Below are 27,544 nucleotides of genomic sequence, written 5' to 3'. Positions count from 1 at the left end.
ACAGCTTAAGTTTGAGCTGGGTCCAGAATTTGTCAAGTGGGCAACGCTGGCTACTTCCTGTCTGGTCTCACCCTGCAGGTACATCACTAAGTACACTAACACCACAGCATTACCGAGTAACAGCCGCTCCCATGCTGTCATGGGAGGCTCCAGAAACCATGTGATGTTCTGACATGTACATACACACTTCCTCTGTTTTACCTTGTTGTCAGGTATGTTTCAAGTCTTTACTCCCCCCAGAACCCATAGGCCCCACACATCTACCCTCCTCCTGATACTCTGTGGCATGTCAACACAGTTCTCGGGAGAGTTATTGTCAAGGCGTGACCTGGTGCAGGGCCTTGCACGGTGAGGAAGGGGCCCTGAGAAGTCGCTGCGGCTACATCTGCAGTGTGCTCCAGCACCCCCAAACTAGCTTATGCGCTTGTTAAGAAAGTACAAGCAGTGCGTAGGACTGAAGCCTCAAACAAACACTGACCCCATTAAATTGAGCTTTGATGAGTTTTTCGTTGTGCCTTTATTCACCTTAGTTCATTAAAAATGTTTCAAAGATCCTATAAACAAAAATGACCACCTGCTGATGTCACAAATCACCCCTCTCGGCATGGTTTCTTTTTTTTTCCAAACAGTTGCTTATAGGAATCTTATCTATCACACAGTAGTTACAAGAATGTCAGATATAACGATGTATACAATCAAAACAAGACAGGCTGGTTAAGAATTTACATAATGTGGCAAAAATACACATATTAGAAGTGGGCACTGTGGACAGCCGCATGCAGGAGAAGGTCAAGGGAAGTGGAGCTCCGTTAGCGGCAGGGAGAGCGCCCACAGGGAAATTTTGCTTCCCCTCCGGCAGAGTGACGGTTACTGACAGGGATCCCACACACCTACATACACAAGGATAAGCTGAGACCTGCCACACAGTCTACAGGGACTGACTTTCAAGGATGCTCCCATGAAGCCAGTAGGTAGTAAACCCATGCAAGGAGCAGGAGGCATCAAGTCATTTGTTCTCAGGTGAACTCCAACGATACATAACTCCTGTCATTTGTGAAGAGCTTATGTCTCCTTTTGCTACATTTTCCTCACAACTGACATGCACTTAGAACGGGGGGATGTTGGTGGTTTCACATAATGGTGATCACTGAAGTACTCTTAAAAATGTGAGAATTTTTAATGACATTTTAGTCACAGTTAACATATAACATGGACTTAAGCTTGGTGGGGAGGGGTGCATCTGAATTATAATGCTTTCACATTTTAGCATTCTATATAGTTTCTACCACTGTCCTAAAGAATGGAATTGATATAACTGCGTATTTACCAAACCATTACTGGTTTGAGTTCTCAGATTGGAAAAAACCTAAAATAGAAAAAAATACCATTCCTTTCTCCTCTGGGGCTAGAACAAAATTATAAATTATTCAAGATTCCTATTAAGCTGTGGTGTTTTTCTATGTGTAACTGTCTAGAGAACAAAACAAACAGCTTGGTGTTTATTAAACTTTGTAACACTGGAAAAGAGTTGACTTTTGCTATTCTTCCTATAAGGAATCAGGAAGCTTGGACAGCAGCTCGGAGCCAGAGGTGTGTTTTTAATTTACCCCACTTTGTGCCACCTACTATGGCAAATGAGTTTTGGGGGCGCTATGCTTGACAACTGATGTGTTTGAAGATACTCTTGTGGAGATTTCTCTAGTGGAGTAGAAAGCCTTCTGTAAAAAGTCTGCAGACTCTCTGAACCTCAAGAGAAGACTGAGTGTCTCTCTGAAGGACTTTAAATTACTGCTCAGATTGCATGTTCCTACTGGGGAAAAGAGCATTGTAATAACTCCAAGATCTATTTTATTGGCAACTTAAAATGCAAAGTATTTTATTTGTAAACTTCTAAAATTTGAAAACAAGATAGCCTAGGTTAAATAATAAAAGTTTTCTGAAGCTGAATGCGCTCATTTGGAGCTCAGTTTTGCTGCTTGAAAATACAAAAACAACTCCCTAAAAGTCCTAGGTGGGAACACTACTGCTTTGATGACCTGTGATTAGATGAACTGATCAATCTCAGTTGGTAACATCCCTTTTTTTCCCTCAATAAGGGTTTAAAAATTCTAGAATAGATGTGTTTTGCTAGCCTTACACGGTGGATTTCATTCCAAACGTCTCCTGAGAGGCATATACCATATACAGGAATCCATCTTCGTCCTTTTCACTTTCATACACTTCAGAAATGGGTGTAGAGACGCTCACCATGCTGTGTCCGTTCACCAATAGGAAGAAGGCTTGGTTGGCATTCAGCTGTAAGCGCCTTCTATTGAAAGAAAACAACGGGAAGAAATATTGACACATCAGTACAATTTACACACCCTAGTATCCAGAATGGAGCACTGTGCCTCTCTCTAGGTTTTTATGAAGATTTTATGTGGTGGGTGGTCTTGTTTCCAGGCTAGTTCTCCATGTTTCACTGGTACACTGTATCACCTATTAACCTTGAGGAGTAAACGAGGCGGTGGATCACAGCACTCTTGTTGATGGCACTGCCCTGAAATGATCACATCTGAAATGCAAGGGAGCACTGTAGCTCATGCACATTCCCACCCTTGCCTGGCCTGATCACATCTCAACCTGTGGAAGAAGGGAAAAGTAGAGACTTTCTTTCTAATTCATGTTAGAACTATCTTCTTGACCTGGATAGTGGACAGTTTTCTTTGTAGTACATGATCTAAATGTAGAGTGTAACATAAAGAACAGTAAGACAGTCACAAAAAGGTCTGTCTAATGTTTTATATACGGAGTGTGTGTGTGTATCACCTACCCAGATTGATATAGAAACGCATAAAGATTTTGTAAATGCTGCTTCTGGCAAGATAAAGTATATGCCCTACTGAGGATGAATCTCATATTCTAAAGCACAGGAAATTTTCTGTGATTATATTCATGGTAAGTATTAGCTGTAATCAATGACAGATAACCCTATGGCACTACTGAGGCCATCTTTAAACTCGTATTCTTTCTGAACAGCAGTAGTGTCTAATGTGAGAAAAATAGTTCACAATATAATTTAAAAACTATTCTAAGATCTAGGCCAGTGTAACCTGCCATTGTAGCGTCTGCAATTCTACTTTGCTAATTTTACTGTATAAAACTTTAGTAACTTCTCACTTTTCTGATAAAGAAGAGACCACATCTAGGCTGAATATTACGAATGAATACAGATGGGACACAAGGTCCAGCAGGTAAGAAATATAAACTTCAGAAACGAAGCAATTTATAGATCTCTAGTTTTACTTTTGCATAGACTTTAACCAGAACTGCACTAAAAATGTCTCTGTAAGTCTGATAAAGAATGAGAAGGTGCCCAAAGGACAAACAAAGCACAACAGGTGATTCAATACCTGATTATTTTGATGAGTTCACTCATGTTGACGTGATCCGGCACAAGGAACTTGGTTTTATCCAGGACAGGAAGCTGCTTCTCTCCCTTGTATCTTTCTATTATCACCTAGAAAAAGAAGCCAGAAAAGTGGCAACACTTCTGCTGATTTTTTAACAGTGAAAATGCCTCCCATGTTGTACCTGGCACATACCAAAATGGGATTAAAAACCAGCACATTCCTTAGTCTCCTTAGAGCTGTCTTGTGAAGAGTGCTCGTTTATCAGCTGTTTGGCTGGCTATTTATTTCCAGCTATGAGCATGTGCCTGCAAAGAGACACAGCAGTACTCCAAGCAAAGAAAAACCTGAAAATTACTTAGTAATTTTCTCCTGCAAAGTACAGGTGGACCAGCATTATTCTGGAAGGTTCTGTGGTGAAGCTCTGGTCCTAAAGGGCATGGTCTGAGAACCACGCTGGCTCAACAGGAGAGACCAGGCTGGGGAGAAGGAAAAGCCGAAAAAGCACCCAATTACTTCAAACCTTGTACAACGTTAGTGGATATTTTTTAAAATGTTATTTGCTTGCTTCTTAAAAGCGCCAGGGAACACATGGTCTATTAATAGGTAGAAGGTCTCTGAGATGTAGCCCCCTGACCACACTCAAAGGACTCTACCCAGAAGGCTCACCCCCTGGGCCACAGAATGACCCCCAAGTGCAAAGACAGGCTGTGAACTATCCAGCCAGGCCAGTGAAATCAGAGAACACCACACTTTTTACTGTAGATTCAGTTGTGAAATGCCAAGCAGACAGATCTTTGCTCCTTTTATGCTCTTCAAAGCATTAACACAACCAGCTCAACAATGCCACTGCAATGCCAGCATCTCAGATCTTCTTCCCCCTTTCTCTGGGGCATGATAACCAGTCAGAAAGCCAAAAGCGAAGTTTCCACAGAATTTAGTGGTGGAATTTCTTTCCAAGTGGTCTGCAGAATTAGGAAGAGGTGATTTCAGCTAACATTAAGTGACTACCATGTGCCCAGAATTATGCAAATCTTTTAACACCCATAGGGGTGGGATTTTCTTTCCATTTTGCAGATGAGGAAGCTGCAGCTCCTTGCACAATTTCAATAAATAGCCTAAGGTCACTTAGAAATAACCTCAAACCGAGGACTTGACTTCAGCTCTGTCTGAAAGCAAAGGTAGGTTCTTCTGAACCATTTCTCTCTAGGCCTGATGGTTGGGAGGAAGCCATGAGCTAGCCTCAGGAAGTAGCGTCTGACGCCCCTGCATGTGACAAGAAAGAGCAGAGTCATCTCCACCTCCTGCTTTTTAAAAAAGCCAAGTCTAAGAAGAGACTTCTTTGGGGCACCTACTCAATTCAAAGTCAGGCAGCCTTGACCTGCAGTGATGTTCACATTTTGAGCACTACTGAACCTCACAGCAGTCATCTCTGCTTCCTTGAACCAAATACTTCCTTCCATTATTAAAACACTAACAGTTCTAGCCCCTGACCCCTTTCCTCCCAAATGAATACATTTGATTTGTGAAGTGTGTAACATTAAGGCAGCAAATGCAGAGAAAAGAGTGATTAAATATGGATAGAGGGGAAACTGATCTCTTCTAAAAGTTACTTTAAAAAACAAAACTGTAGATTAAGACATCTCAACCCAAGGTCCCGCACTGGCACATGGTGTTGAAGAGTCTGCGTACTCCTCCGGAGGCCCCTGTAGGGTGGTTCTAGGTCAACAGTGCTCTCTCCTGCTGTAACAGAGGGCTGAGGCTACCTACCGGGATTTTGGTAGGATGCTGCTCTCGGATAAGTCGGACATCTTCCACTCTTTGTTCTGCAAAGAAAGGAAAAAAGATATGCATTATGATGGGCCGGACAGCTCTTTCCTGCATTTCCACTGGACAGTTCCATGTCTGAACTCAGGCGTCCTGAGCCGTGGCGCAACTAAGCAGTGAAGGCATCTTTCCCAGAATTCAGAGCCATCAAACACGAACATTTCATATCTGACGATGTTGGTATCTAAGTCCAAGACAAAGTAGCAAAGCATATGGAAACCAAGATGTGATTACCTGGATCTCTCAGGTGGTCTAACACAAGGCCAGAACACCAGAGTTCCTAGTTAAGGGACTGGGACCCTGGGTTGGCAGTCTCAGATATGGTCCGGAAATTAACTGTGTGGGATGGACAACGAATCGTTTCTCCAAGGACTTCTACCACTCATAATATTCAGGTCAATTTTTATGAATTTGACATAATTTGTTAAGTTAGTATAGGAATTCATTATAAACCACAGGCTGTTCAATACCATTTTCTTTCTTCTTCCAGCTTTTCAATGACAACATGCCTGAGAAAAGAAAGTATCCAAGAAGAGAAAATGATTATGGAAAGAATGCTGTTGTCTGAGTTGTCAATCATTTTGCTCAGTGCCTAAAAGCAAAGTTTAAATCACAAAGTCTACTGCTGAGTACTTTTCTGAGAATATCTCCCGATTCCCCTTTTTAACATCATCAATCATTTATGTTTCCAACAATTGTACTAGGCTCTAGGGAATACAGGAAAACAAGCCCAGTCCTGTTCTCGACAAGCTGACAATTAGTTGGAGAGGCATGTCATACACAGGGCAATACACATCTATATAATTTAGACAGCTATGTTGTCTAAAACTTTCTACCAAAATATTAATAAAAGCACCTTGACTTACTGTGTAGGATACATTTCTCACGGTTGGCAAATAAATTATCAAAGTCACGAACTTCCTGAGAAGGTGCTTGTCCTGGTGCTTCCAGGAAAAAGATGCTATGAACTATATGGATATGAATTTATTCTAGTATTACTGCCAATTTCATTTGTGTTTTTTTAAAAAATGTTTAGCATCATCTTTCAAAAAAAGGATTGAAAGAATTTCATGATATCCAAACACAGCCAGATAGGCTCTATGTTCCCACCCAAGGTTTTTTTTTCTTTACATCGGCTTCTAAGACATGCAAATCTCTACGTAGACCAAGAGGCACTCATTTAAACAGAACAAGGGGATACTGCGTGGTTTAGGATCCGGAAAGGTGTGCAACAGGGTTGTATTCTTTTACTAGAACGCAGCATCAGGATTGGAGGAAGACTTACTAACAACCTGTGTTATGCAGACGACACAACCTTGCTTGCTGAAAGCAAAGAGGATTCAACAAAGCACTTACTGATGAATATCAAAGACTACAGCCTTCAGCATGGATTGCACCTTAACATAAAACAAAAATCCTCACAAATGGACCAATAAGCAACATCATGATAAATGGAGAAAATACTCAAGTTGTCAAAGATTTCATTTTACTTGAATTTACAATCAAAGCCCATGGAAGCAACAGTCAAGAAATCAAACCATTCACTTAAAGCACAGTAAAAAAAAAAAAAAAGAAGAAGAAAGAAATCGAACCATGTATTGCACTGGGCAAATCTGCTTCAAAAGACCTCTTTAAAGTATGAAAAAACAAAGTTGTCATCTTGGGGACTAAGGTGTGCCCAACCAAGACACGGTTATTTTCAGTCTCCTCAGATGCATGCAAAAGCTGGACAAGAAGGAAGACTGAAGAAGAACTGATGCATCTGAATTATAGTGTTGGTGAAAAATACTGAATATACCATGGGCTGCCAGAAAGAACAAATCTGTCTTGGAGGAAGTACAGCCAGAATGCTCCTTAGAAGAGAGGATGATGAGACTTTGTCTCACTCTGGACATGTTATCAGGAGGGACCAGTCCCTGAAGAAGAACATCATGCTTGGCAAAATACAGGGTCACCGAAAACGTGGAAGACCCTCAATGAGATGGACCGACAGTGGCTGCAACGATGAGCTCAAACATAGTAACAACGATTGTGAGCATAGCTCAGAACTGAGCAGTGTTCTGTTCTGTTGTACACAGGGTTGCCATTAGTGAGAGTTGACTCAGTGGTACCTAATAACAACAACAAGACAAATTACTAAGTTTAAACATATTTGCTATAGACCAAGAAGATTACAAACTCATAGATTTCTACCAGTACGTATTCCTATTCAATAAATGAGGATAAATATAAAATGTATCTCATCCTTTGAGTATTAAGACTTCTATTTAAAGTCATGAAAACCTAAGACGGCAATATACCTTTTAGTATCTTTTGATTAAAGAAAGAACAAGCAAAAATTATGAATTTAGTAGGGTTTCTAAATAAATGTTTATTTTTATCATCTTACAGAAGCTGGAAAAGGCTCTGCTTTAAGCTCTTTGAGATGGAGAAAAAAAAGACTCCTTTCTTTCCAGGGTGAGCCCTGGCCTCAGGTAGTTCTGAAGGCTGAAGCTATAATAGCCCTCTCCTTTGGGTGTGTCTCCTTAGGGTCCCTCTTCTTACCCCTCCCAGCTTTAAGGTCTCTCCCTAGGGCAGCTACCCAACCCCAGAAAAGGTGCCCTGCAACCCAGACTTAACTACCAACCCTCATCATCATAAAATATTCTATTTCATCAGTGTAGATTATTTCATGGCTAAGGCAGTCCCCGGGTTATGAAGATACATTCCTAAGTATGTCTTTTATCTGGATTTATCCCCAAAATACATAAGGCACAAAAGGGAAAGATAAGAATGATTACTTTTATTAAAAGTGGGACCACTGGGGCATGAAGAAGACAAGTGACTTTTTTAAGGTAACAGAGTAGCACCAAAGTCCTGTAGGAAGGTCGTTAAAGTCTAGGCCGGTTGCAAGGCAAAACCAGATAAGCCTGGAGAAATTGAGAATATACAGTATATGCTGACACCTCACTTTTTTTTTTTTTTAATTAGATAGCTGTTTTCACAGGGTACTGAAGGCATTACCAATGCAGAACAATGGCCCATAAGAGCAATTATTTCCTCAACGCGGTAATTATCTGTTTACTATTTCTGCCTCAACAGACTACCAACTAAAGGGCACGGACCCACCTCTACAGCTCAGCATGTTGTTGGGTACCGCCAGTGGATTCCTACTTATAGCGACCCTGAAGGACACAGTAGAACTGCCCCACAGGGTTTCCCAGGCTAAAATCTTTACAGGGAGCAGACTGCCAAGTCTTTCTTCCGTAGAGCTGCTGCTGGGTTCAAACCGCCAACCTGTATGTTAGTGGCTGTGTGTTTTAACCACTGTACCACGAGGGCTCAGCATAGAGGGCCTGGTATTAAAAAAAGAAACCAAACCCATTGCCTTTGAGTCGATTCTGACCCTGTAGGACAGAGCAGAACTGCCCCGCAGGGATTCCAAAGCTGTAATCTTCACAGAAGCAGACTGCCACATCTTTCTCCAGAGGTTCAAACCAACGACCTTTCAGTTAGCAGCCAAAAGCTTTAACCACTGCGCCATTATACGGTTAAGAAGCAAATCAATACTGAAAAATGGAAACAAATACTGCTCTAAATATCTATCAAGATATACTCACCCAGATTCCTTTTCGTCCTGCCTCTAAGAACCCTTATAAGCCTTGCAAACAAAGAGGTGATAGGCACTTAAGGTTTCTTAGTTAACCAATATCTCACTTGCAAAGCTGCTTTGAGATTTCATAGGCCATTTAAAATAAACCTTTATGTACACAGATTTTCCAGGATTTATTCTACTTATTTAGACCAACATATAAACTTCCCCTAAGACATGCAGACACTATGGTTATTAATGAAGCAGCTCAAGGCCTAAGTTTACTATCCTCAATAAAATTCCACAGGAAGTATCTGGGGGACTGATCTGTTATGAAACAAACTGAAGGCATCCCAGAAGAAAATTGAGTGAAACTTTGACACCGAGAGGACCCAATCCAAAATTACGTGCATGTATATAATTTTTGAAGCTTATGAGTTTTCAAAAACATTTGCAAGGATACACTATCCCTCTTGACTCACAATCTTGGTCCACTTCATAGAGCTGGAAATGATGGCTATTCGAGGTTGGAAGAATCCACACCATTTTGCTCCTCCATTATCTTCTGTTAGAGGTTAAAGGTACCAGTCCAGGCTCTGCCACTAGGTGGACCATGACCTTCACCTCTCCAGGCCCCACTGGTTTTCTTCAGGTACAAAAGGAAGAGGTTGTTGAGGGTGAACTCTAACATCGGTTTCAATGTTAAGGATGCTCTCAACCCCCCCCGCCCCGGGGGGAGGGAACATCAGCATAGTTAGGTGCACTTTTTCGTTAACCTTAACCTCACTTACTTGCCAACAGAAAGAACCGTTCGAGTTTAACTGAGGCTAGTATTGAGCTGCATAAACACGTTCTCTCAAAGAATTATCTCCCTCATGTACTGTGCTACAAATCTCTCCAAATTGTCAGAGCTGATAGTCAAGGTTTACCATAATGAGGAGCAAGGAAAGGCAGGAGCCATTAAATGATACTTGATATTTTTCTGCAAGATGACTCCTGAGATCTTTAAAAAGAGAAAGGTGAGCCTGCAAACACAGTATGATGGGGGCCGGGGGAAGGCGTTCCTGCCTGTTCACCTCCAGGGCCACTTTTGGGTTCCAGGCCAATTCCTTGTTCTACTGTGTAATCTTTTCTTGCTCTCACCATCTACTTTCCTTACAGATTATGGCAGAATAACCTAAAAATACCTAAGGAAAAGGCAAATACAGTTTCTTTCAAGAGGAAAAGGGCATCTTTCCCATATGACTGTCCCCAGTTAATTTTCGAATCCATGAGTCAATGGCTCGTTACCAGTGGTTTAATGGTATACCAGTCCTGTTTATGTCTCTGGACTTCACAGATAGCATGTTATTCCAGTTCTCATGTATTTAGTGACAAGGTGGGTCTTTTCTGAAATGCATGGAGCTCAGCAGACCAGAGCTGGAGACTCAGGGTTGCGCAAGCTGAACATTCTATTAGGTGATGCTCCTCGGATGTGTTAGTTTGGTAAACTTTCGCCTTTTTAAAAATTTATTTCTGTGAGATAAGGCTTGCAAGCATAATTATGGCTTTTTGGTGTGATAGTTAGGGAGCCCTGATGGGTTTGTTTTGATTTTTCAGTGTCATATTTGGAAAACTAGAGGGTCCGCATGTAATCTAGCCGGAAGATGCCTGCAAAAAATTCTCTAGTTCTTACCGTTGCATTTGTTATACCACAGATCAGTGGTGCCAGAGTGGCACTTGCCTTTTTGGTGGCTCACATTACCAAATCATACTTCTCAAAATCCCTATTAACCAACCCCCAAACCCGCTGCCATCAAGCCAATTCCAACTCATAGCGACCCTACAGGACCGAGTAGAACTGCCCCATATGGTTGCCAAGGTGGATTCAGACGGCCGACCTTTTCGTTAGCAGCCAAATGCTTAACCACTATGCCACCAGGGCCCCAAAATCCATATTACCCACCAAAAATTTAAACACATTCTATTAGTAATTGTGCATTCCAATACTGAAAACACATGCCGTCAAAGAATTTTTTAAAAAACAAAAATTTGGTAATGAAAGAGTTTTCAAGCATAGCCTTCACTGTGTCTAATTGAAACACTAAGGTTACAAAGTATGAGCTGGACTTGTCACAGATTCAGAATGTCCCACTCTAAATGGGGTCTAAGCAACAACTACTATGGCAGCATCTGACACCATTAATTGTGATGGTCATATTTTGGCTACCGTCCTGGGTGGATTTATTACCTGTGACTGAGGCTGCTGACAGGAAGACTGGAGAGAGATCTGAGAGCATGCTGGTATTTGGGAACCTACCTAAAAGATGCAATCCACCGATTTTTCTGCTATTAATCTGGCAACCCTAAGTCACAACCAAGGAGCCCTGGTGGCGGAAAAGCAAGCAGGGGAGCGAATGGAAGCCAGATACAACAGCAAATCTACTTCAAATGCTGCTCTCTGAGGACTCCATAAAATCTAAACAAATTTAAGAGTTCATTAAGGTCACTAAAGAGAAAATTTCCAACAAGAAAAGGCACATTTAAGCCTTGCTAACCAACAAACTGCCTCAGGAGGCTGCTTAAAAAGATAAGCTCAGCAGGCCAAAGTAAATTTTCAATTACTGAGGCTTCTCAGGCACAAGATACCAAACAACTATCAATAATAATGAGATCTGCAAACCACGTCCAAGCTCAAATGAATGCTAAGTTCTTTCTAGACTCCAAGCAACTAGATAAGAGTAAACAGTATCACTGTTGAAACTCCTAAAGATTACCACAGGAAGTTTTTTGTGCACTGAATAAACACTAAAGTACTCCCTTACTATACCTGTAACTCCTAAAACTGTTACCAACAAGTCCTACAAAACAGATATCCAAAGACTGCTGCAACCGTTACTCTGAAATTTTCTCAATAAGCTTTTTCACGTCATTCTCCTTTGTGTACTGGAGGTGTAAACATTATGATGATGGCCTTACTTTCATTTTCAATCAAATGCCAGTAACCACAGTTGAGTTTCTCATCTAAAAGGCAAGAAAATTGATTTATTACTGGGGTGAAAGTAAGCATATAATTCTAAGCCAATATGAAAGACACCCAAGTCCCCCCTGTGCTACAAGTAAGAATTCTAAATACCGAAAATCACATGCCCCCGGGCGATATCCGGTCTCCCCTGGGAGAGGCAGCTGCCTGCCAAACCGCACTTGCAGGGAGTTCGCCCGTTTTTACTCCTTCCCTCAGTTAAGGTATCGACTTTATATGTGATCACGTGTGATCAGTAAGAATTTTTCTTTTTAGTTAATAAAACTGAACCTGACGGTGGTTCACTTGCCGCCTGGGTACCCCCCCTTCGAAACAGAGCTGTCATGTCAGAAGCTTAGCGTCCAGGGCTCCGGGGCCCCCGGTCCTGTCTGCGGCTCCCAGAAGCAGGGCACCTCTCCAACGAGCCTGCACCTCTGCTGGCGACGGCAACCGACCACAGCAGAGAGGAGAGCGGGCCTTCAACCCGCGGAGCCCCACCCGTGCGGGCCAAGTCGACCCAGCCCCGGCCCGCGGGCCTCCCCCGGACAGGCCGAGCTCGAGGCGCGGTCTCCCCCGTGGGCTGTAGGCCGTTTGGGACCCACACCCTCAGGGAGTCCGTCCAAGCCCGGAGCGGCCGGCCCACGGCCGTTTACATAACACAGGACCAGGGGCGAGCTCTCCGGCTGCTCCTCCGTCCTCCAAAGGGAGCCTGCCGGCGGCACGAACGGACGCAGCCTCCGGCCCCGAGCGCCCTCCAGAGCGCGGCCCGGGGCTGGACGCCGGGCGGGCAGGGGCCGCCTCCTTGGCCGGGCAGCGTCCGCCCGGCCGCGAGCGGGATCGGGGCTGGGGCCGGGGTCCCCGCTCGGCCCCACGGTGCCTCCGCGCGCCCGCGCGCCCGCCCGCCGCGATACCCACCGAAGGTACGGCGCTGCTTGAAGGTCTTCTCCGACGGCATGGCGAGGGACGGCGGCGGCGGCGAGGCTGAGGGTCTCGGCGGCGTCTGGCGCTGGCTCCGACTCGGACGACAGCGACTTCCCTTCTGTCTCCTCAGCCTGCAGCCGGGTCAGGTGACCAGCGGCGCGTCATGGGGGCGGGGCCGGCGGCCGGCTCGGGCCGACGCCATGGCGGGCGTGGCGGAACCCGCCGGGCGCGCGCAACGGTGAGGGCGGGGCCGAGGGCTCCGCGAGGCAGGGCGCGTGCGCAGAGGGCGAGAGCTAGTCACGCGCATGCGCTGACCCGCGCTGGGGGCGGGGCTGGGCTGGGCGGGGGCGGGGCCTTCTGGGGCAAGGCCGGGCACCTGAGGTGACTGCAGCAGGCCGCTGAGTCGCGGGTCATCCACGCCCTGCGGTCTCAGGAGACAGGCGGGTCGGCGGGTTGTTGACGCTTCGAGAGGGCCTCCGCCCGCGCCCTCAGGAAGCCCGCGTCGCCTGCTGGCTCGCGGTTGAGAAACCCCCTGAGGAGAAAGCACCGCCGGGCGCTTGGCCAGGGGCACTGACCGGCCCTGGGGGCAGCCGGGTGGTGCCCAGCCCTCAGGCCTCTCCCAGCCGCGCCGGGCCTCCCTCGGGTCCCCGCAGCTTCCCAACGCCTGGCCGTGACTGGGGGGCCTGGGGGGTGCAGACCACACTGAGTGTCACTGTCGGACGGAGTGACATCAGAATGATTGTCTATCAGATTTTTGTGCCGTTTCAGAGAAATCCATTATTTTTTACTAAAATATCCCTGTAGCTATAATAACAAAAAGATTTTTTGGACGCCTAGCTTGCATGTATCCATATAGCTACAAGTCTAAAACTGCATGCTAAATGACGTTTTGAACCTTCTAAATGCATTAAAAAAAAAAAAAAAAGCTTTTTTTTTTAATGCTCCCTGGTAAGAGCTGCCAGCCGTTATCACCCAGTGACTGCTTGGAACCACGTGATTTGTCTGCAGGCACTACAAGCACTGCTGTTGTTTTCCTTGCTGCCTGTGTTCTTAACAGTTGCTGATTCTGTCAAATTTTCTGGTGTTTTAGCTACAATATTATGGTAATTGGAGCCCTGATGGCACTGGCTAAGAGCTCAGCTGCTAACCAAAAGGTGAGCAGTTTGAATCCACCAGCTGCTCCTTGGAAACCCTAGGTGGCAGTTCTACTCTGTCCTATACCCAGACCCCTATAGGATTGCTATAAGGCAGAATGACTGGATGACAACGGGTTTGGCCTTTTTTTTTTTTTTAATTGTGGTATTATTTCTAAACCTATATCAATAACCTTTTGAAAAAAAGTAGTAAAGGAAAAGGAGTGACATACAGGAATTACAATTTACAAGTAACAATACAAACCACATTACAAAGATTATAGTTTGGTACTGGAGGAGGTCCATGGGGGGGTGACACCAACCCTAGTGACATCACTGTCTTGAAGGCTGCACCACTGATCAGGGACTAGCTGGGCACCTACGGCCCTCAGGGTGAGCTCTGGGGGAAAGTGCAGGCAAATACCCTGAGGCAAGACTAGTCTCTGTCTTTGGGTACCGTCTCAGGAAGTAATCCCAGGAGCCCTACAGCAGCCAGGACAACCCACAAAACGCCCATTGCCTCCTAGGCAGAGAAGCCAGGCCAATCTTAACATCTCCCATTGCTTCCAGAGATAAGATTGTAAAATCCTCTCTCAGAGATTATCCCAGAGACAGAACCTGGCAAGGTTGCAGAGAGGATTAGAAGAGATAGGGTGGAGCTAGGTCAACTTTAGTGAGGGCTGGCTTTTTTTTATCAGCAGCTCCCACAGCCTCCTTCCCAAACACAAAGTAATGTGTTTGAGGTAATGTAAAAGAGGTTTGTTTACCAGGGTTTCCAACCAGTTCACAGCCAAGGTGAACAAGGGCAGTTTATGTGTTACATAGCAACCAAATCTGTTGCCCAGTGAATTTTGAAAAGGACTTTGCTTCCTATCTTTGCTTTTGGCAGTCCCAGCAGTCTGAACCAGGGCTTCCAACCGGTTTGGAATGGTTCGGTAATTACTGATATTAAACAAACGAGGGCAGCGTAGGAGTAGCATAGCAACCAAATCTGTTGCCCATTGGGATTTTATTATTATTATTTTTTTAAGAAACAAACAGCAGTGCCCCACTCAAAGATGGCGACTGACTGCAGCACTTTGAATGTATATTGCTCCCCACAGTCCTGCCAATAATCCAATCTCCTGCAGGGAACCCAAGTAGGAAACAAACATTGCCTCATGCGTGCAAAAGCTGGATAATGAATGAAGAAGGCCAAAGAAGAATTGATGCCTTTGAGTTGTGGTGTTGGCAAAGAATATTAAATATACCATGGACTGCCAGAAGAACCAACAAACGTGTCTTGGAAAAAGTACAGCCAGAATGCTCCTTAGAAGCAAGGACGGCAAGACTGTCTCACATTCTTTGAACATGTTATCAGGAGGGATCAGTCTCTGGAGAAGGACATCATGCTTGGTAAAGTGGAGAGTCACGGAAAAAGAAGACTCTCAATGAGATGAATTGACACCGTGGCTGCAACAATGAGCTCAAGCATGACAACAGTTGTGAGGATGGCGCAGGATCAGACAGTGTTTGCCTCTGTTGTACATGGAGTCACTGTGAGTCAGAAGCAACTCGATGGCACCTAACAAAAGGAAACAAACACAGGTGCCCTGCTTAAAGGCAGTGGCCTGGCCAATTGCAGCACTTTGAATGCCTGATGTTCTCCACAGCCTTGCCAATAATCCAGTCTCCCACATCAGCCTCCTAAAACTTCCGGGTTCCCTGCAGGAGATTGGATTATTGGCGGGACTGTGGGGAGCAACACACGTTCAAAGTGCTGTGGTCAGTCGCCGTCTTTGAGTGGGCACTGCTGTTTGTTTGTTTGTTACTCAGGTTAAAATCCCGATGGGCAACAGATTTGGTTGCTATGCTACCCCTATGCTCCCCTCGTTTAATATCAGTAATTACTGAACCATTCCAAACCGGTTGGAAGCCCTGGTTCAGACTGCTGGGACTGCCAGAAGCAAAGTTAGGAAGGAAAGAAAAGTCCTTTTCTATGTCCCCAGGAGCTTAGTTTATGTTCCCTCATCTCCTCCTACTTGTGTCTGAACATCCCCTTTAAAGGCAGGGGCTGTTTGGAAGCGGCTTCCTAAACAAGAGGAAGCCTTTCCTGGGAATACAGTACATTGTTTCCAGGCCAGGGAATCCTGGCTCCCGAACGCGGGCTGGATGACACACAGCCACTCAGTTATCGTAGGATCGCTTCTGTATCCCCAGCAGAGTGCTCAGCCTGTACCTGGGGACAACATGCCACTGTTGACTCTGCAGTAGAAAATGCCACTGCTGTCAGTTTGATCGCATCAATGTCCCTGTCATGAGTCACCTTCACAGGCCATCATGCCAAACAAGTGAAGCAGGTCTCAATCTGGGAATGGCTTCCGGAGTAGCCAAGCTGCTTTTGAGTTAGTCAACCATACTTATTCCAGCCCTGTGGACTGATGAGGAATACTATTTCAACCTGAAAATAAATAGTATCTTTACTGCTTCCGTTTTATGAATACCACTGATTCAGGACATAGTGGTGGTTTCTCAGGTCTAAGTTTTTGTTTCTTTTAGTTGTTTTTGTACATCAAACTTGGCTCAGTGTTTTTTTTTTTTTTAAGGAAACTGCCCACTAGTAATTTCCATCACATGTTGCGGTAATTCAGATTGTTTAATAGAATCCTACCTTGGAGAAAGTCTGAGGATAATGATTTTCATCTTAAGGCCTCCATGTTGTTGTTAGGTGCCGTTGAGTCGGTTCCGACTCATAGCGACCCTGTGCACAACAGAACGAAACACTGCCCAGTCCTGTGTCATCCTTACAATCATTGTTATGCTTGAGCTCATTGTTGCAGCCACTGTCTGTGTCAATCCACCTCATTGAGGGTCTTCCGTTTTTCTGCTGACCCTGTAGTTTGCCAGGCATGATGTCCTTCTCCAGAGACTGATCCCTCCTGAGAACATGACCAAAGTATGTAATACGCAGTCTCACCATCCTTGCTTCTAAGGAGCATTCTGGTTGTACGTCTTCCATATTGAGCCTAATTCCTGTTGCGACATGATACTACAGTGACTTCTGGATGGTGCATAGAGTGTTATGATTTATACATTATCAAATCAGCCATGATGCATTACCTGCCCACCTTCACTGGTCTCTGCCGTTTTCATGGGAGGGAGATTTTCTAGTCTCTCAACTACTGAATCTTGCTCATCTTTGCACCCTTCAGCCTTCCTACCACTAACTAGCTAAGCAACCTTGAGCCCGTAATGATTTTTCTGAGTCTCAGACTCATCAATTGTAAAAAAGAGAGTAATAATACTTCAGAACTCAAAGTGTTTTGTGAGGAGCAAAAGAAAGTTGTTTTGTAGAATATAAATCACTATGCGATGTTTAGTTATTAGTACTGTTATTTCCCATCTCAACTTCTGACAGACATGTCTCTGTATGAACAGCACTTGATTCTTTGGTAGTTTTTACTGTTGAATATCTAATACTTTGAAAGATTCCCATAGGCCCAAGCTTTCCTCTTTTCACTTTGTAAATGCATTTCTTATATGCCGTTTGACAAAGTAATGGATTGTACTAATAATATACATTATAAACTTGAAACATACAAAATATACTGAAATATTGTTCTGAAAGTAGTTTTAATACAGCTGGAATTTCTTTCTTTGTAAAGAAACGAAGTATTTCGTAGCATCTTGTAAAAATATTTCACACCACCAGAAAACTAATTTTACTTGTAGTGCTTTATTCTACCACTGTTTACACAAGAATATGGCATTTGTGCATATGACATTTTCTGTACTTTTTATTTTTTTACTCTTTTGGTTACCTTCTTTACCTTGAACATCTGTAATACTATATAGTTAGTAAAAAAGAGTACTTAAATGTTCTATCCGGTTTTCACAATACCAAAGAAAGGTCTTTATGCCCAGTTGTACCATCATGTGATCTAGGACAGAGTTCTTTGGAAGATGTCTGTGGCTTGGTTATTCTGTGAAAATTGAAAAAATGACAACCACCAAAAACAAAAAACAGTAAACACTTACTATGTGCTTATCTTCTGCCAAACACAAAATTATCAATTTTGAAGTCTTAAAAGAGAGCAAGATTGAGCGGGGACTGTGTGTTGCTCTCTTCTGGATTTTTATAATATTAAATATTGACTGGTGAGTGCTTTCTTGGCTTGCTTGCTACTTTGTAAGAAATGTTTTTTTTTTTTCCCCCTCTTGCCGGGTAACTGTTCCAAAGGCAAGAAGAGAAGGGAAAATCAATATCTGGCATATGGAGGTGAGGGAAAGAGAAGGAGAGTCTCATATTTTCCTAGTCCCTGAGGCACCCATAGAGCTTTACCAAATCACCCAGGCCTTGAGCTCATTACCATGGGGATTAGCCTCAAGGGTTGTGGTAGCGATGGGGCAGGGTTCCTCTTTGTGTTTTTAACGAACGTGGCAGTTACAGTTCTTCCCCTAACCTCTAACTCCAACTTGAATCTAAAACCACATATCCCTACGTGTTTCTCAGAAAATAATCCAAAGCAGCTGAGGTATGAAGATGGCTGATAAGCATCATCTTCATGTGAGAACAGCTCATTCATATGCATTAGAAATGATATTTATGAAGTACAAATAATATAAAAAAATACAAACAAAACGTCAATGTAAAATATAAATAGCATTAATTTACATTTACATGTAAATAAATGTAAATTAAGAAGCAACATCATGAACCTTTTGAAAGTATGCCTGAGTCTATGTGAAACATTTCGTGTGCCCTGAGATTGCAGTTTAATAGAAACGTGGTGAACAACAGCCAGGGCGGTAGATTAATATTATTCATGAATTATTTTAAGCTAGTTAATATTAGCATAGTATGATCTATTTTTAAACAAATAATATAAATCTCTATTACTCATCCTTGAAATAATCCATATAAACAGGATGGCAAAAACACGTTTTTCATCTTAAGTTCGTGTTTTCTCTAGGAACCTCATAGTGCTTTTAAACTATCAAATAATTATTCCTTCTTTGGGAAGCCAAGCAGTGTCAGTTTTAAATAAGTCTCACAATATTCCTTTACTCATAACATGAAATGACCGTAAGGAAGAAGGTATGGGGTAGGAAGGTAATGTAACTGCTAAAAATAGAGAATATGATGTTTAGCAATTATGATGTAACATGGTTGTAAGTCAGGCTGTCTAGATGCATTTATAAATCATTGCCCCCTCCCCGCCGCAGCACACAGCGCAGCAGAGCTATTTAGCCACACTCAACATGGAGGGCAAGTCATACAAAGGAGCGCGTTCAGCGCCCCAAGCCTTCTTGGCCGCACCCACCTCTCCGCTTTCTGATTGGAAGAGATGCCACACCGGCTTTGTTGTTCGGGCTACTATTGGCCAGCTGTCCTATCAGTCGTAGTGTTATGGCTTTGCTCTTCAGAACAAGTCGACAAACAAGTATTGCTCAAGAGAAGCACCCAGAGCTATTCCCAGGAAGGGTTCAGTCAGGAGGTTTTTGCAGTTGACAAGCTGACCTCAATAGATTGCAGTGTTTAGGAATGTCCTTACTGCATTCTTAGGGGAATTAGTAGCATCCGAGAGAAAGCACTGTCCTCTTGAGGGTTTCCGCTCTGTTTCTGGGTTACAACTGCGGAAATCAGCTAACTAGTAACTAGTAAAAAAAAAAAACAAAACTAGTACATGCGGTAAAATGACCATAAACCCTCCATATAATCTGAAGTTATTTCTGAAATGAGCGGATAACAACTGGTGGAAATGGCTGAGCTTTCAGGGCTTTTTGTTTGCTTCTAAACGAACTCGGAAAGCTTACTGTTTTCCCGTCTTTTGCCCCCTTATGGGACTGGGGAAGGTGTACAACTGTTGATGTTCCCTGGACCCTCTTGTTTTAAACTGTGAGCATCTTGCTTAGCCTTTGAATATTTTTCTTTTCTTTCCATTAGTGTGCTTTTTTCTTCCAAGCGGTGGGCAAGATGCTGTTTTCTAACATCTGGATTCTGAGAACCAGCACCCGTAAAGTTAACACGGTTTTCTGAAGTCCAAGAAATACTACTTTCAGTGACTTTTGAAGTAATGAACTTTGAGGCCAATCTGCTGTATAGTCTGTGTATTTCCTTAGATTTTACAGTCCTCCCTAACAAAGATTTCATTGTTGTAAAGCCTCCTTATAGTGTCAAAACAATCTTTTCTGTCTAGTGTTTCCTCATTTTACAAGTGCGTCTGCCTTGTTTTTCTTTGCGAGGGATGCAGTTCTGTACAAGGGATTGTAAAAATGTTTCAGGGACATATAAACTTTTCAGGGTTCAATGTGTAATAAACCAAAAAGCCCACCGCTGTCGAGTCAATACCAACTCATAGTGACCCATAAGGTTTCCAAGGCTGTCAATCTTTACAGAAGCTGACTGCTGCTACACCTTTCTCTCAGGGGGCAATTGGAGAGTTCCTTCCGCTTCCTTTCCACCAACATATATTACCCAAGTTCCCACAGCCGTTCTTTTCTTTCTATTCTGAAGATAAGCACTAATTCAATCCTTCAGCAGGCGGGTTATTGTAACAGCCTTCTGTTATTTCTGCTGTCAGTCTTTTCTCCCCTAATTCAGTGCTTTTTCAAGCTTGGTTATCACGTATCACCCTCATCTGCATTATTTATAGTTAACATTTTCTTTAAAATGACTCAGTTTTTACTTACAGTATTTAAAAGTAGCTTTGTCATAAGTAGTAACGTCCACGCAATCATAGATTTGATGTGCTGGCTACATTTTCAGTTATGCATATTGAATACTAAAACTATGAAATTAAAGTGTTCTAATCCCACATAAACTCGTTTTGCATTCCATTAATTTGCACACCCTTCTGCACACTGAAGCCTGAGTTGGCTCCTCACGCACCGCTTTCATCACTGTGCCATTTTCGAATTCAGAAAATGTCAAAGGCATTCTTGGCCCAAATTCATGAATTTTTAGTCTGGTGTTCCCGGAGTTCTGGATTCAACTTCTCCTCAGACCACTCCCGGACCTGAATGTTGCTCCAGTTCTTCTCTGGCCTACTGAGTTCCTTATCTCTGGGCAGTCATGCTCCTTCCTGCCTTTGTCCTTGCCATTGCCTTGCAAGCTCCTTGCCTTGCCTACAAGTTTGTCAGGGACAACTAGCTGTTCTCTCCTTCTAGAACGTTCTTCCTTCAAGTGTTCTCTTGGCTGATGCCAACCCATACTTTATTTTGTAAATGTCACTTCTTTAAAGAACTTTTCTCTGGTCTCTCTGCTATAAAATCTTGTTACAATCTTTACTTATAGCACTTACTGTAATTTTTAATTATGTATTTATCTGTGTGGTTATTTGTTTAATGGCTGCCTTACATACTAGACAGCAGGGTATCCAATGGAGGTGTTATTAGTTGGAACTACTAGTTCTCTATTTTATCCCCAGTACAGAGCATACTGCCTGGGACATATCAGGTGTGTAATTAATAAATGTTGATGCAATCAGTGACAACCATAAACATATATTCAGTGCATACGTTTAGTATATGCGTGTTCCTGGTGCCTTTCTTGTAGTATCTTATTTGATCTTTCCAACTACTGCTTGGAATAGGTGTTATGTTTTGCTACAAATAAACTGCCTCTTGCAATTTGTAGATGTTACCATGTATTATTAGTCACATCTAATCCAGGGCTTCCCACCCACCTTTCTGAGGCTAGTAGTAGTATAGTAATCTCACCTTTAGCCTATATAATCTCTTTTTTCCCCTAGAATTTACCATATACTACCAATTTAATATTTAAACATTGTTATTTATATTTTCATGTCTTTTCTTATTATTCTTAATTATACAAGTAATATGTGAACAATTCATCAGTATTCATAGATTATGATTCATATATCTGTTAAAATATGTAAACAGTACAGATAAAACTAAAGTTTCTATTGATCACCATCCATTCTCCTCATGGTCCCAGAGATAATCACTGTTACCTATTTGGTGTGTTTTCTTCCTGAGCATAAACATCCACATAGACTTACCTACAGAAATACATATTTTCACATTTTTTTCTTCTTTTGCATACAACACATTATTTTAACAGCCTAGTTGCACCGTCCAAATTATGAATGTAGAATAGTTTAACCATTCTTCTAAAGATGGAAATTTAACCAAATCGTTTTGACATTTTAATAAATTCTAAGCTCTTCTAAAGAAAAAAAAAATCGTGTTTTATTAATCTTTTCACACCCAGCTCCTAGTATATACAGCCTGACACATAGTAAAGGATAGACAGATATATATAAAAAAAAAAATACATGAAATGCAATAGCGGTGAGGACTACACTTTAGAGTCTACGGGTTCCCACCGAACATGGAACATAGTCTGGTCAGGCATTGTGTAAATATTTACGGAATTGTTGATGCCTTTCTGTTTGCATAGGTCCTTTCTCATTTGACTCAGTCTGGTTGATGGTCCACCAAATACAAAAACCGAACCCACTGCTGTCAAGCAGATTCCGACTCATAGCAGCCCTATAGGATAGAGTAGAAATACCTCACGGGCTCCCAAGAAGTGGCTGGTAGATTTGAACTGCTGACCCTTTGGTTAGCAGCTGAGCTCTTAACCACTGTGCCACCGGGGCTCCAATAAAAAAAAAAAAAACAAACCAATAGTCCACCAAAAAAACCCTAAAACAAATCCATTGCCGTCGAATCAATTCCAACTGATAGAGACCCTATGAGACAGAGTAGAACTGCCCTATAGAGTTCCCATGAAATACCTGGTGGATTTGAACTGCCAACCTTTTAGCTAGCAGCTGTAGCACTTAACCACTTTGCCACCAGTGTGTCCTAATAGTCCACCAGTGTTCTCTAAATCCAATTGGTTTCACCCTTTTAGCCAGTTTATTCTTTTTTTTTTTCATTCAGTTAGTAAACATTCATTGATTACATGATATATGTTAGCACATCACATGACCAGGGATACATCTAGTGTGGCTGGTACAAAAGGCAATACGTGTTTGTAAGAAACTATATGATAATGTTGTTCACAATAAAAGGACAATCCTCTGATGGGAAGATGTCAGGAAGCTTCTGAGAAGGGGAGGGCACATTTGAGGACAAGGAGGAAGGGGTGTTGATTGTTTAAGGCGCAGAGTTGAAGATGGGTCTTCACTGCAGTGGAAATAGCTTGAGCAAAGTCATATAGATGTGAGAAGCCATGGAGAGTTTTGGAAAGGCTAAGGAATTGGATAACTCCACCTTAGGAGGGTATGTTGAGATGAAGCCAGAATGGGAGATTGGGACCACATTGTGAGGTATTCCCTGTGTCCCAAAAAGGAATCAACAGGGGACCAGTAAACATTTTTAAATAGATGAGTAGCATGATGAGTTTGCTTTTTGTTTATTATTATTTAAAGGAAGAGAGTTCTGACACCAGTTTGGAGGACAGACTGAAAACTTTGAGTCTAGATGCAGGAAGATCAATTAGGTCTTGTTTTTCAGTTGTGTGAACATGAAGTGATGAAGGCCTGAGCTAAGGTACACTTGTATTGTTATTTTTGTCAGAAGATTTGCTTCACTGTTCTATGGACCAGGGTAGACAATCCTCTCCTCTATTCCTAGACTTCCTTGAGGAGGTGGTAGTGAATAGTGAGGAATACATGGAGGCTTGGCCCAAGGAACTGACGTTGTTTTTCTTAGGTGCCGTTGAGTCAGTTCTGACAGCGACCCCATGTCACAACAGAGTGAAACACTGCCAGGACCCGCGCCATCCTCACAATCCTTGCTGTGTTGTGTTTTAGCCCATTGTTGCAGCCACTGTGTAAATCCATCTCATTGAGGGTCTTCCTCTTTTGCATTGACCCTCTACTTTACCAAGCATGATGTCCTTTTTCAGGGGCTGGTCCCTCCTCATAACATGTCCAAAGTAAGTGAGACAAAGTCTCACCATCCTTGTTTCTAAGGAACTGATAGGGTCTGCATAATTTTCTATTTGATTAGCAAAATCTGACGCTCCCCCAGAAACAGTGGGGTGGCCGGTGGATTCTTAGCTTTGGTTTTGACTGAGAGCAACTCCTTCAACCCTACAGGATGTTGAAATAAGTTTTGATCAGAGCCGCTTGGGTAGACCCCAGCTGTAGAGCCATTTTCTACAATCATCCCATACCCTGGGCCAGTCTCCAATTCTATGGATTATACTACTTTATGATGAGAAAGGCAGTCCAACCCAGGGCAAGTGTTTTAAGGTTATACCGTTAAATTTTTTAATTTTATTAATTTAAAAAGAGATAACATTTGTGTACAACTTAGTGGCATTAATTCACCATGTTGTGCAACCATCAACATTATTCCTTTCCAAATTTTTTTTTTATCATAAAATGGTTGAAATGGCAAATGTTCTCTTAGATACATTTCACCACAATAAAACTTTAAAAAATACAAAATTGACATGAATAGTGCTGGCTAATGCCAAAAGTCCCCCTTCCCCTCAAAAAGAAAAAAAACAAAAATCCACATAGAACAAAAAGGTGAAAAGGATATACAGTGAAAATTCTGCTCACCAGTTCAGTTTTTCTCTCTGGAGATAGTTCCTTGTGTACCTTTCCAGAGACACTGTACATATACTAGGAAAAATATTTTAATTTCAGAATGGGTTGAAGAAATAAATCAAGTGTATTCAAGTGAAAGAAATGTATTTAGCTGTACATGTTTGTTGTAGGTGGAAACCCTGGTTGCCTACTGGTTAAGTGCTAAGGCTGCTAACCTTAAAGTCCAGCAGTTCGGATCCACCAGGCGCTCCTTGGGAACTCTACGGAGCAGTTCTACTCTGTCCTATAGGGTCGCTCTGAGTCAGAATCGACTCGACGGCAACGGGTTTGGTTTGGTTTTGGTTGTTGCAGGTGCCTTTCTTGTAGTGTCTTATTTGATCTTCCCAACTACTTTATATGTAGCAAAACATAATAAACTCACATAAAAACAATCTCTCGTCCTCCCTTACAAAAATGGGAAGAGAAATACTAAATCGAGAGCCGTTTAAGATGAAGCCATGGCCGCGAGCTGAGGACTTTCCATGTCTTCTCCAATTGTACCTTGTCTTTTAGGACACACACACCGTAAACAGGTAAATAGGACATAACCTCACGAGATCACTACAGAGCTGGGGGGGCAGGTCGTGCATTGAACCGAAGAGCCACAATTCCATCACTAGGGTGATTTCCCCCTTTCGCCGTCATAAGAGCAGAAATTTTTGAATGTCAGTTTTAGCTAGATCAAAAGAAAGGACAAATAGGTGCAGTTCAGGTGTCAGTGGGCTTGAGTGTAGTTTGGAAAAAAAAAAAAAAGAGCGCTATAAAATCTTGCAGCCTTTCTAACTCATTGGGAAAGAGGCACAAGAATTTCTGTTTCGTACATGAAACCTTAAGGAACTAGAACCATTTGCCTTCGGCTCAATTCCTTCTCACAGTCCCTCGTTGGCAGCGGTGAGGGTATGCAAAGGCCACTTGGCGGCGTGGGCCACCCAGGAGCCTCGTTAGCGCAGTAGGTAGCGCGTCAGTCTCATAATCTGAAGGTCGTGAGTTCGATCCTCACACGGGGCATCCGGCTCTTTTGCTGCGGCTATGGCCGTGGATGGTCATTGTAAGAACGCGCCCCGTTTCCAAGCAACAACGAAGCTTCGCTGTCCAGCTTGGGAGACAGCTCCTTTTCCCGGTGGTTGCAAGGCGTGCAGCTTCGGGTCTGGGCCGCAGGCTCGAAGCCCAGTGTATGCCTGTAGGCGGGGAGAGGGGGTCTGGGGCCGGCGTCCTCCCACGGCGGAAACAGAGGCATCGGGTCCCCGGAACTGCTCGACAGCAGGGTGACCACCCTCGACGAGAGGTCTCCGAGGGCCCACCCGGCCGTCGCCTGGAAGGCCCGCGGGTGCGGGGCGGACGCCGTAGACAGGGCGGACGGGGCGGGGCCTCCCGGGGGCAGGGCTAGGCTCCCAGGGGCGGAGCTCGGCTGCCCGGGGGCGGGGCTCTGCGGCGCGCTCACGCCCCCCGGGGCCGGGCTGGCGGCGGGCGGCGCGTGCGCAGAGCGGCGCGGCGTCGCTGTCAGTTGCCGGCATGGCGGTGTGCGCTCGCCTCTGCGGCGTGGGCCCGTCCCGGGGGTGCCGGCGGCGCCAGCACCGCCGAGGCCCTGCCGAGGCTGCGTCGGCCGACAGCGAGCCGGACACGGACCCCGAGGAGGAGCGCATCGAGGCCGGCGCGGCGTTGGCCGGGAGCAGGCCGGGCCCCTCGGCCCCGCGCTGCTCGCTGCTGGAGCTGCCGCCGGAGCTGCTGGTGGAGATATTCGCCTCGCTGCCCGGCACCGACCTGCCCAGCCTGGCCCAGGTCTGCACCAAGTTCCGGCGCATTCTGCACACCGACACCATCTGGAGGCGGCGCTGTCGGGAGGGTGAGTGCCCGCAGACGCGCGTGGGGGATGACTTGGGGCCTGGGAGGGGACCCTCCACAGATCGGGGGTGCAGGAGGACCTCGCCGGGGCAGGGGCTCGTCCTGGGAGGGTGTACTTTTTGAGGGGGACAAGGGGACTGAGAGGAGCCTTATGGGGGGGTGACCTCAGCGGCCTGGGGGGGCCGGGCTAGGTGGAGCTCCCAGGTGAGGAGCAGAGCCTGGCACCAACCGCATTGGGGGCTCAAGAGAGGGCCTGATGGGGTGACCCCAGCTGCAGGGGCACAGAATTATGCGGAGTTGAGGGGAGTGACGCGAGCTGGGGTTGGCTGTTCACTGCATTACGGAAACCTGGAGGGGAATAAACTGTTGTCTTTGAGTTCCCTCATCCGTCCCCAGCCCTTAAGGCGTGGACCTGAGGGCATCCCAGGATAGAGATAGGGTGAACTTGAATAAAGTTAGGGGAGCAGGGTCGCCTGATGGTGGGGTGGACCCAGTGTATAGAGATGTGGGAGGGAGCCAGGAGCAGTGCTGGGAGAGAGTGTCATCTTCGCCCTCAGGATTGTGATACATTTGATCAAAATCGAGGGTGCTGGTGGCAGTAGGGAGGGAATGTTCACCTTTACAAGGAGTCACAGTACTCAATCTAGAGTTCAAGGCTCTCTGGGTTTAAACATTGACAGATGTCAGATGTTAGATCAGCTCTGTATTTGGGTTAAAAGGATAGGTTAATACAAACAAACAAGTAATGCAGAACAGCAAAAGGAAAAAAGTGAAAATCATCAGAGACCCCTGAATTCAGAGGCAAACCACTCTTACATTTAGGAAGACATCTCTTTCTATATACACAATAAAGACATGTATACGTTTTATCCCAACTAGAGTCATACCATCTATATTCCACTGCATACATACAGCACAGACTAGCCTTCTTCTGGTAGTCCTTTAAGTTTTCAGTTTTTCCTTGTTGTAATTACTGCTGTGAAGAATGTCTTTGCAAACTTCGCAGGAACTTACGAGATTTACGTGTCTTTTAGAACATCTGGCATCATATTCCTAGATTATACTCTAGGAATGTGGGGTAACAGGGTATGCACATTGATAAAACCTTTGGATACCTATTTTGCAACTGTTCGAATTTGCACTCCCAAGAGTGTACATGGGAACGTCTTGCTCCAAACCCTCCCAACACTGGGGTTAGTCAGTCATCTCATCTTTTTGATGGTAAAGACCCCAGATTTGTAGTCAGCTGACTTGGGTTGTGTTCCCAGCTCTATTTATCTGTGATACCCTTCTGCTTGCCATATCTT

At 44.1% G+C, this 27,544-nt stretch overlaps 2 protein-coding genes and 1 non-coding gene across 6 annotated transcripts in view; 2 read left to right on the top strand and 1 right to left on the bottom strand.

Annotated features, from left to right (window-relative positions):
• Positions 1-487: 487 nt before the first annotated feature.
• Positions 488-12,852, bottom strand: MAP1LC3B (microtubule associated protein 1 light chain 3 beta). The gene is made up of 4 exons (XM_049864426.1): positions 12,704-12,852; positions 5,160-5,215; positions 3,393-3,499; positions 488-2,308 (listed from the first exon to the last, which is right to left on the bottom strand). The coding sequence occupies exons 1-4, from the start codon at positions 12,741-12,743 to the stop codon at positions 2,134-2,136; spliced, it is 378 nt and encodes a 125-aa protein (XP_049720383.1). The 5' UTR covers positions 12,744-12,852; the 3' UTR covers positions 488-2,133.
• A 12,478-nt stretch (positions 12,853-25,330) lies between these two features.
• Positions 25,331-25,403, top strand: TRNAM-CAU (transfer RNA methionine (anticodon CAU)). The gene has a single exon. It is a non-coding gene; the product is annotated as a tRNA-Met (tRNA).
• A 485-nt stretch (positions 25,404-25,888) lies between these two features.
• Positions 25,889-27,544, top strand: part of FBXO31 (F-box protein 31) — a 37,633-nt gene continuing 35,977 nt past the window's right edge. For 3 of the 4 annotated variants that reach the window (XM_049864404.1, XM_049864403.1, XM_049864401.1), the window contains exon 1: positions 25,889-26,238. In XM_049864404.1, coding sequence (XP_049720361.1) covers positions 25,908-26,238 — 331 coding nt within the window. In that variant the 5' untranslated portion in view covers positions 25,889-25,907. The remainder of the gene's footprint in view (positions 26,239-27,544) is intronic. The other variant, XM_049864405.1, reaches the window with a different exon arrangement.

Source organism: Elephas maximus, chromosome 21 (assembly GCF_024166365.1).
Source record: "Elephas maximus indicus isolate mEleMax1 chromosome 21, mEleMax1 primary haplotype, whole genome shotgun sequence".
Classification (NCBI taxonomy): Eukaryota; Metazoa; Chordata; class Mammalia; order Proboscidea; family Elephantidae; genus Elephas; species Elephas maximus.
Note: the sequence above shows the minus strand (reverse complement) of the source record. Positions and strands in the feature narration are given on the sequence as shown.